The 11,199-nt window shown below is 40.4% G+C and overlaps 2 protein-coding genes and 1 long non-coding RNA gene across 5 annotated transcripts in view; 2 read left to right on the top strand and 1 right to left on the bottom strand.

Annotated features, from left to right (window-relative positions):
• LOC105274836 (cytospin-A) overlaps positions 1–11,199 on the top strand; it is a 48,151-nt gene that overhangs the window by 7,561 nt on the left and 29,391 nt on the right. The window lies entirely within an intron of this gene.
• On the bottom strand, positions 33–891 carry LOC113562489. The gene is made up of 2 exons (XM_026972100.1): positions 418–891; positions 33–220 (listed from the first exon to the last, which is right to left on the bottom strand). The coding sequence occupies exons 1-2, from the start codon at positions 790–792 to the stop codon at positions 185–187; spliced, it is 411 nt and encodes a 136-aa protein (XP_026827901.1). The 5' UTR covers positions 793–891; the 3' UTR covers positions 33–184.
• On the top strand, positions 2,362–9,284 carry LOC113562490. The gene is made up of 2 exons (XR_003406923.1): positions 2,362–2,548; positions 3,969–9,284. It is a non-coding gene; the product is annotated as an uncharacterized LOC113562490 (long non-coding RNA).

The following is an 11,199-nucleotide window of genomic DNA, read 5'->3' as shown; positions in this document are numbered from 1 at the left end:
CAAAAATAGATTCAGTTCAGGTGATACACATATTTACTTCAAACTGTTTTATCCAGATCAGATCTCTTTTTCTGGTAATTACATCTTGATAAATGTAAAAAAAATATAATCACACAGTTTCCTCACTCTTGTTAAGCGATATGGATCTCTTGGATCTCATTCACAGAGGATCATTGTAGGTGCATCAATGATCAATGCTCACTTTGAGGAAATCATACTTCTGGAAAATATACACTTACGTATATGCATGTACGTGCATATGCGTGAAAACAACTTAATCAAGTAAAGATTCTGCGCGTATTACACAAAAATGTCAGAAACACATACTAAAATATTGAACCAAATGTCCATTAAATCAGATATTGATGATGGTAGATCGATTCGATTAAATCGCAATTGTTCTGCCAATTTTCCTACCGTCTTCGGAATTCGCAAATTGGAGATCGGTCTTCGTGATTCTTCCCCTGCTGCCCTTAATTTTTTCTCGTCGTGAAAAAGCCCGCACCCCTTCGTGCCGCACCCTGTGCGTTGTATGTATACTCGCGTGGCCTGTTGCACCGTGCAGTCGACCCACACCTGCGTCGATTTACTACTATGCCGCGAAAATGGTAGCGCTCCTCGGTTGTCAAGGTCTCTCCCAGTGCACTCATTGCCGCCGTTGCCGACGACGACGACGACGATGATGACAAAGTCCTCCTCGTCTCTCTCCCGGTCTTTTCCATCTTCTCTTCCTTCTCTCTCTGTCTCGGTCTCTCTTGGACGACTGCATTTACGTCGCACGCATGTACGCATGTGGTGCACACGTTACCGTGACGAAGAACGTACCGTTTCAAAACACTCCGCTTGTCTCCCTTGACGTCTCGGTTTTGTTTCTTCTTCTTCTTCTTCTTGTTCTTCTTCTTCCGTGTACGTCACGGCAATCTCTAATCCTTACGCAAGTTTCGGTCTATAAATAAGAATGGATAAATAAATGCACAGTTTCTGAAATGAAATATATTTTCTAATTTTGTCTAATTAAAAGTTAAATTTTCTCTGACATTTCGAGTACAGTTGGCAATGCTCTTCGACAGAACGGAAGCAAGAAAATTTATAAGTGCATTAAGAATATTTTTGTGATGAAGAGACTTACAGGTTCAAGTTCACAATCTGTTTTCTTTGAAGAAATAGTTTCTGTACTACAAAATAGTTTTTGGTATCGTTGAATCTTAAATTTAAATTTTATAAAATCAAGATGACACCGCTTTAAATTGGACGAACATTGCATTCTAGAATTATATCTACCGATGTATTCAAATTGAGATAACAATGGCTTGCGCTGGTAATAATTGATAGAAACATCATAAAATTTCAAGTGTCGTGATTTCTCGGTATTTTATGAAATTGCAGGAAAAAGTTACATAAGCGATTTTTAATTAAATGACCGTAAATGAATCATCTCTTAATAGACAGTAGATCAATTATTTTCTTACGTTGTCGGCTTCCATTGAGCTGTATCACATTATAATGTGTTGCATTAATAGACACATAAAATGCACATGGTCGCTCATAAGAAGCTTGTAATTATGATGACGATATGTGTAACGTCATGCATGTTATTATTTGATATCAGTAGCTTGCGCTAGTAGCCTGTCGCGATTTAATGCGTTTTGTTATGCAATGTCACGGCCTACTCCAGAAAAGCATATCACGTCATACAACCTGTGAAGATCTAATTGCACTTTGGAAAGAGTATGCTATTATCTAACATTAATTAATAATTAAAGTGTTATTAACTAACGAGTGAACTTTCTTCACACTCATTTTTCATCTACATACCATTTATTTAATCAATAATGTACATTTTATTTGGAAAATGCCATACGCGAGCAAATTAACAATTTGAAAAGAAAATAATTTTGATATTTGGATGCCATGTCCGCGAGAAAAATGCGATTCTCATAAAAACTCGTAAAATTAACAAAAATTTTCAAATTAATCGATCTTTGCAGTGACGCTTAATCTAATCTATCTTGTATAATCATATAAGTTAAAAGAAAATGCAAGATTTTCGCGCATATTAGACGGAATAAGTTCAAACAGAAAAGCGGACAATGTTATGCCACAAGATTTTAATTCATAAAATCAGACATCTTTTCGAGAGAGAATCAGAAATGTTTTTCGGTCTTCAGTTTTAAATGCATTTTCTATTTGAAGCGTAGTTTTATCTCGATTGTCTTATGAAGGAACGCCTGAAATTTCGCGGTTGCGCCCGTGAACTCGAACCATCATGGCATCTATCCATTAATCCATCTATCCATCCACCGTCCATCCGTCTACCTTGCCCATCCGAGCCGAATGCCAAAGACGATGCGTCGTCATCGGACCGGCAGTCTTGCGCGGGCTGTCGTTCGCGACGCATGCAGTTCCGCGTTCGTTCGCACGTTTGCCCGTTCGTTTGTCCGTTCTCTACCGCCGATCATACGATCGCTATTGTAAAACGAGCACCACGCGATTCTCGATCCGACGATGATCAACTGCATCTTCTTCGTGGTGTCAAGCGAGCAGCTGCGTGAGTACACGGTATCGCCCGCGAAATCGATGGGCTGTAACGATCGAACCGTACGATCGAGAGATCGCGCGATCTCCACCGGGAGCGGTTAACGAGACGGCGATCGATGCTGTCATTTATCCCGCGGGAGCGTTATTTATTTTGTTCCGCGAAGTATGCACCCACAGAAAAGATTTCTGGACTTAATGCTATTACTCTTTAATCTATCATAAAATAAGATCGCTATAGCGACAATCATATTTATTATTGAAAAGAAACATATTTTAATCTTGAATAGAAAATTCGAAAATCTAGATTCAAATAATCTTGGTGCTATCTCATTAATTTTCTCAGAAGGATTTAGATACAAATTTGTAGCAAGTTCAAAATATTCTTGATTTCAGAATATTGTCAGATCTAAAAGACATCTTATTCTATTCTTCTAAGAGAATTTGTAGAATCTGCACAAAACGGCCAATATTTATGTGTTGCAATCGAAAATCGGGAAAGTGTTTCTGTTATTTAGAATGAATAAGTGCAAAAGATATGGAAATGTCTTATCTCGAATCTTATTTCTCAAGTAAGTATATTGTATATACTTACTTACATTTCCATATCTTTTAATATTTCTTGTAGAGTATTGCACTTATTCATTGTAAATAACAGAAACACTTTCCCGATTTTCGATTGCAACACATAAATATTGGCCGTTTTATCCGAATAAAGGACGCAGAAGCGCCGAGTCGACGAGCGACTGTGAGAAAATGATGCGTCGACATCGGCAAAGCCTACTATAAAGTGGCGCTAATATCAAATTATTCTACATACAAGAATATATAAGCATAAATTTGTATATGTTACTCTTGTCTCAAGACAGTAAGACAATCTTATTTAATTCGAGAGAGAAAAATAGAAATTACTGATTTAAATTAAAAATTGTTTTATTTTCATATTTTTTATACTTGTAATACGATTAAATTAGTCAAGAATATTTTTCGTCTTGTTATCAGAAATCCTTTCTGAGGGTGTGGATTTCAAATATGTCTCTTGCTATGTGCAATTTTTCGTTTAGAAAACATGGATCCTTATCGTCAAATTGTTTTATAATGGATATTATATTTTATATATATGAATAGGCAATTTATATATTTTTAGTAGTAAAATATTTGCAAGTACGTGAGGGAATTGTCACAATTAATTGTAGTATTTTTTTCTCCGAATTATCTAAAGATCTTAAATGCAAATTCATTTCATATAGATAGTTTAATCCAACATATCAGCTACTCAATTTTGCATCCTTAGATTTGTATTCTGTTACTACTAATAGAACCATTTTTATGTTTATTCGGGATGTATCAGCAAAAATCGGCATTCCTTCTTCGACCACTCGGAAAAAGAAACGATAAAAAAGCAGCTGCAATCTGTTGCATGCTCGGCACAGGGTTCTGATCGAGGGCAGCCGGAAGGAGAGCGCAACGGACGGAAAAATGGATTCTCACGACGGTAGCGCGAGGTTCCCCCTTCGCGAACCGCCGCTAGATTTACGTGGGACGCCACGAGCCATAATCACGGCAGGTGGGTAGAACCGAACAGGTATTTGGAGCGCATAGCCATGCAGCACCGATGCTGCAGTGCGCGTAAAAACGTTAGCGAGCGAGCGAGCTGTCGAACGAGTCGACGCGCGAGTTTGCGCAACGGCAAGTATCTAGCAAATGAAATTAACGACGATTAGGTCAGAAGGTCACCTACTTAGTGTAGACCAGGGTCACGCGGCGACCAGATCAGAAGTTACATCACGTGTCTTCACTGTGCGTGACATGCAGGGCGTTTGCATAGCTCGTAAATACGATCCCACCACCCATATTAAGCTGGACCCCCCACCAACCCCAAAACAATTCGGACCTATCAGAAAATTTGGTGCTAATTATGTGCTAATTAGTTGCTCTATTCCCGATTTTGTTGCTCGAACCGTTTTGCAGGAAATTGCAATCAAAATGGGGGGGGGGGTCCAGCTTAATGTTAAGCTGGACCCCCCCATACTGAAAAATCTATATAGAGTGCCGGAATCGAAAAAACAACTACACTGGAATTTGTTGTTATTTTGTTGCTCTAAGATAGTATAAATTAATTATAAAAATGGTTATGCGTGTTTTCCGCATTATACCTTGTTCAAGAATTGTTAAGATTCCGTTGGTTCATCGAGTTCGATCAGAAGACAAATTATAGTGAATTGCTTGAGAATTTATTGAGGTATTCTTGTTTCTAAGAAGTTGCAAAAGATCAAAACTTTTGAGATATAAAGTTCGTTTGTTGCTGTAAACTTAAGAACTTTCTCGGACCGATTCCGCATAAACGCGGCGAATTCTCCTAATACTCATCAGCGACGATTAAATGACGCGTCATCGGTCATCTCGGAAGGCAATTCGCTTGAAGATGACGGAAGCATTGCTCTTGGTGGAGCGCTACTGTAATTTATTGGAATGCGGGTACATTTCGACAAATGCGTCTCGGCAAAAGATAATGTATAAAACTCTTTTACAAAACGTAGAAACAAATAAATTTTATACACGCACTATTATACACGGATTTATGAATAAGAGATAGATCTTTAAAGTATTTTTTAAAGTTACGATAACATTTTATTAGAGAAATCCTAGTATGTATAGGAATGTAATTTACACCTCTGTATAGCTTTTCTCTCACGAATAGAATAGCCAGTTGACAGAATAGTCTATTTTTCCTTGCAAAATACTTCATCTGTCTGAAAGAGCATTTCTCCCTTCCCGCTGATTCCGACGCATCTTATCTTCACGAACTAATTGCCAGCGAGACGTACCGCGATTGGGATCAGACGTTCGTTGAATGTAGTAGCATGATAAAACTCAGTGATGGAGAGTGCGAAAAGGACCCGCTGGGAGGAGGGGATTACGTTATAAGACGGAGAGAAAAAGAGAGAAAGAGAGAGGGGTCAGTCGCGGAATAAGATCGAGAGGATTGGTGGCGGAATGGAGCGGAATAGCATGGCATGGCATGGGACGCGGTCAGTTCGCATTGAATCGCCGAATTGGACGCATCTCGTCGGACGATCCTCGGCGGCGTCTCTCGCTCGCCCGGAGAAAACTGATCATCGTGGCGATTTGTCGTGCGGATTTTCTTTTTGCCGATTCCAAATCTCGTCTTCTCTTCGAACACGGACGGCGCCGCGCTCGCAGGAGGCGAAAATTGGATACCTATGTGCAGGTGCGCCCCTCGCGATTCTTCTCACGTCAACCTTCGCGACTTGCATGTCGACGACGTGTATTCTGTTGAACTTTTGACAATCTCTCGCCGGAATCGCGACCAGTTACCCTTTCTTGATGATGATTTTCTTGAGGCGGCGATACGCGTGTACCTTGTGTGTTCGTGACAAAAACGAGCGGGAACCGTGTCGAGTCCGGCGATTCCGACGAGAGACATAATTGGATTAAGACCCGCATGGTAGCGACAAAAATATCAAATGCTAGAGCTTCCGCGCTTCTGCTGCTGTAATAAAATTCAATTAGACACAATATATAGTGCTTATAATTCGTCATGATTGTAATTTTCTTGAGAGACTTAGGATTATATTGAAAGGCTTCAGAATGCATCGCAATGAAGGATGATATTTTACTTATTTTACTAAATACCAACAATAATTTACGCTTGTCTGGAATTGATTCTTATAGAAATTGAAAATATTGAATTGTAACATATATTCTTATTTAAAAACACTAAGCAAACGGGAGAAACATGTGTCACAACAATATTTCGAATTACCGCAAATGTCGATGATCTTGCGACTTACTTGTCGCGCTCGAACAGTTTTGTCATTCTCCTTATGATTTTCTGCAGAATGCATGTAACGGTACAAGTGTAACACCGTGGCAAAGAGGAAACGAATGCTCATCTGTGTCGAAACAAAGCATGCTTAAATTCAATCTCGCGTGCGTTCCAGTAAATCCGTTAAGCGAACCCATTTCCTTGGGAAACGATCTTTACGCTTACGCTTATAAGCAATCATCAATATTTAATACTAAATATAAAAAAATATTTAATCAAGCTATTAAAAGAGTTTAATTATAAACTTATCTTAAATATAAAAATTATAAATTATAACGAAAACAAACGCGAATAAAATTTGAAATAATTTCTATGAAACAGAAACGACTATCTTATCACTTTAATTAATTAAAAAAGAACAATTATCCTATCGAGTTAACTATTTTGGAATGATGCTCAACTCGTTATAACTGAATATAACAATTTGTCCATTTTGGCAAACATTCTAACGCTGCGGCTAAAAATTGGCTGTTTCAATTTCTGTAAAAATTTCATCGAGTTCTCGGACATCGCGCACAGGCTGTCTCTCCATACATAGCCACGCGACCTGGTCGTCGTGCTGATCGTCGTCGCGTGTCATCGCACGGCACGTGCCGATGCACTCGCGCAACGACGACGACGACGATAATGACAACGATGACGATGATCTGTCCACAAAGTTCGACGAACCTCGCGCATCTTTCTTCATGAAAAGCAAAATGCAATGAGATCCACTCCGATCGTGCTCGATCGCGTCGCCCGCGATCTGAACAAACGCGCACCTGTCCGCGCGAGCCAATTTTACGAGCGGCCGAGCGAAGGCAGATCACTGTCGAAGATAGGCTAGATATAATAAAGGTTGGCGATCCGTTTGAACGAGCGCGAGAAGCGCGGCTCGCGGGTTCGCGGCGCGTGTGGGCTGTGCGGTTCTAAAGCTATCTCCACACTGCCCATGAAAAGTTCCGATAGAGTAAAAGATATGTAATTGAAAATATATTATGTAATACTAGTGTAGTGTATGCCAGAAATATATGAACTATTTTTATGCGATCCGTATGATCAAATATTTAAAATCTCAATTATTTTCATAGAATGAATTGAGTTAAAATTTGATCACTGAAAATATTTAAGTAGAAACGCGTTCAGGGAGAAGGACACTGTTAAACGTCAAGTTTTTGTTTTCGTTATTTAATGTGTTACTACTTTTAATAACGCGATTACACGCGAAAGTAAATTTAGATTTACATTTTATCTTTCATTATAAGTTTCGCATTTCATTTCTATTCTCTAATAAAAATATACGCTTAATGTACTGCGGAATGAACTCGGATTCGAAGAGCGATCGAAAAGAGTTATTGCTGTTATGCGCGCGAGTTTACCTGTGCGATGTGAAGCCAGTGTAACACGCGGCTCGCTGTTATTGACGCTGCATTTGCTGCCGCTGTGCACCGGCGAAGTGTAGGCAAAGTGTAGGCAAAAGACCTATCACCGCCACACCCTGCGGCTAAAAGCGAAAAGCGGAGAACGACGGCAACGACGATGGCGAGGACGATGACGACAACTCGCCGCGCCGCTGATAACGCGAGCAATAACGATCAGCCCGATGCATCTCCGGCAATCTCGCTCGATGTAGCGCGGATTGCCTTTTTAGCGCGCCATCGGTGAAATTGGTATGCGATTGCTTAATACACGCGCACGCACACACGCACGCCCGCGTATAACATAGTAATAGTTTCAAGGCAACTTCCTTGGACCGTTGAACCCGTGAATTCTAGGACACATTCAGGTTCAAAACGTTTTTGCTTGGAGACTTTGATCCCTTGAAAATCTCGGATTTTTAAGTAGTTTTTTATGTTCCAACATCTTGAATTTTGACGTCCTTATCTTCCCATTTTAGTATTTTTCACATTTTTTCATTCCCAACTTCTCTCAAATTCTTATACTTGAGATTATCAGAGTTTTGAAGTTAAGTTCTGATATCTCGGTTTTTTATATGAGTTAAATCTTTAATAAATTTTTAATTTCTTCATTTAAAATCTTAGCGTTTCAGGTATCCTCTTTTATATGTGAAATTTTTAAATCCTTACTTTATATTAATCTCTCTGGAATAAAAATGTAACATTAATTGTTGGACGATAAATGTTAATGTGTACTGAAACATTGAGAGGACATTGATGGCCACGCGTTAGCGATTACGGTTCTTCCCTCTAACGCGCGAAGACGATGGGAGAGAAAGAGAGAGAGAGACAGAAAGAGATATTGCAATTAGTATAATTTTGGCGTAACGCCTGATTGCGACGTTACGGTGTGCCATGAACGACCGTAAAATGTGCGGCGCGCGTCCAGCGTCGTAAATATCGGCGAAACACGAAAATACACCGGCTCGTCCCGTTATCGTTGCCGCGGCGCATCGCAAAGCGGTATCCTTTATGCACTTTCGCGCGGCCGATCGGTCGTCGCGCGACGCCGCACCCGATATCTCCATCAATTTTTACAGCAATTGCGAATGGATCATCGGCAGCCAATGATCCATTCCGTAGGAATTCCAATTCCCGCGTCCGTGTCGTCGAGAGAAACACGCGACGCGATCTTCACTAAGTAGGCAGGCAAGACGTGCGTGAGCACGTATACTGGGTGTCGCATGATGCACAAGAAGCTATTAATGAAAATTCGGGGATTCCTAAAATGATCCATTTAGAAAACATATAAAGATAAATAGTCTAGAGAAAGGCTGAAGTTTTTACCTGGATATAATTAAAGAGAGACCAGCAATTTAGAATCACAAAAGAATTTAATAATAATTATTTTAGAAAGATCTTTTTATGCATATGTCTCATAGGTATTTATTCCCAAAATGCCATCGAGTATGCGCGCTGTATGCGTTACAGAAAGATCGAGCCTTCAATCGAAATCCAAGAAAGAAAAGGAGAAAGAGAAAGAAATGGGGGAAACTGATAAGATCGATATTTCGAGGATGCGAGGAGACCTGGAGATGTTGCAATTCGCAGTCTGCGGCTTGCAGAATGCAACACAGTCCACGACTGTTGTGCAACCTAGAATCCGTGATCCGAGAATGTAACGGTTCGAGAGCGATGCGATCCTGGATTCGAAAAATCGTGTCGAGAATGTAGCGATTCAGGGAGCTAGAAATTCCGAGCCATCTAGCTGGCAGTTTGACCTGTAATAATTTATAGGTATATAATTCATACCTTGCAGCTTTCGTATAACGCACATTCATCTTTTGATTTATGCATGAATATACTTGAACACATTGCACTATCCATCTGTTTTTTTTTTTTTTAATAATAAATAACAAAAAATAAAGAGTGAATTAAAACTGATGAATAATTAAATTCGTCAGCAAGAAATAATGTGTCCCAACTATCGCAAGTACCCTAATTATCGTAAAACTCAGATTAACACGGCTAAATTGCCCCAGCATTTTTTCTCTATTTATTGGATCAAAGATGCGGTAGATTCGGGACACCCCGTATATATCTTCTTCGAGTATTCCGCGGTGAGAGAGCGGGTACGGGTGCAGGGTAGTACTTACGTACGTATGTACAGAGCGTAGTTACGTACCGGGCGTGCATCTTTATTATTGGCCGATGGAAAGAGAGAAAGAGAGAGAGAGAGAGAGAGAACCCGTACGTGCGTCCGAGGTTCGATGAACCTTTGCAAGGTACGTACACGGACGTATAGCCTTCCGATCGAAGTCGCCTGGTATCTGCGACGGTTCAAAATCCCGCCGCTCCTGCGATCTGCCTGCCGTGTTTTCGCGGCACGACGTGATAACGCCAATCGCGCAAGCCGATCGGAGCGATCAGGATCGGGCGATGAGTCTCGAATGTAAAAAATGCAGTCGACATCCCGGGGAAAACGGTAATAGTAGCCTTCCCATAAATAATCTGATAAGGATGATTTGATGTCTTCTGAAACACTTTGCTAAATCGTATCTATAAGTTAATACAGTAAGGGCTACTAATGTTAGAAACATTTATTAATAATAACATCAGATACACGCGGTTATCATCCAAATTTTCATGATTGCATTTTTTCCATTTTTCTGCATATGTCATTTTGATTATGTAACGATTTTACGGTTGAAATGAGACAAGTTCTCTAGCGCCTAAACACGAGAGAAAATTTGGGAGTAGCGTAGTTCGATGATCGACCTCGAATTGTTCGGTGCATGCAACGTTAGATTTCGCGTTTGAGTAGGAGTATACATGTACTCGTAAGTCTGTACACACACTCTCACCTGTAGATATTTTCTAACTTATCGCTCGCAACTTAATTCTTATCTTGCCAGTTCGAATTCCGTCAGTCTTTGATCGAGCTTCCTCGAGTATCGCGGCGGCCGCTAAATCGACAATACTCTCGCTAAGATTACAATATTCCGTTTTCTTCCGCCAGTCAATTTGGATTTTATATCGTGCTCATCATTTCGCAAATCCTCCTGGCATTTTGCAGAGATCGCAAAGTCGTGTCGTAACGGTTCACACAGATTCGACGACGCAGATTTTCTTGTCGAAGTTCCCGCTTGCGTGAAGACAATCCCTCGGGAAGTATCAAGGTGCATCTCTCTTGGGAGAGGCGTTTAATCTCGCGGAGGTGTACAAGTCTCGCATCGACGAGACGGTTTAGTGGGTGTGGTGTAAAAAGACTGACACCTTCTCGTGTGGGACTAGTGCGGGAGTGCGAAGACGGTGATTCAATGTGGAAGTTTATCTGCGGCGCAAGATGATCCGACAGTTTCTAGATGCGCTGGGTGGGAATTCGGTAATACGCATTTATGTCTCGCGTGTATCTATAATATTTCAGACATGTCTCTC

The sequence above is a fragment of the Ooceraea biroi genome, chromosome 8 (assembly GCF_003672135.1).
Source record: "Ooceraea biroi isolate clonal line C1 chromosome 8, Obir_v5.4, whole genome shotgun sequence".
Lineage (NCBI taxonomy): Eukaryota > Metazoa > Arthropoda > Insecta > Hymenoptera > Formicidae > Ooceraea > Ooceraea biroi.
The sequence above is the reverse complement of the archived record's forward strand: the minus strand, read 5'-3'. Positions and strand labels throughout refer to the sequence as shown.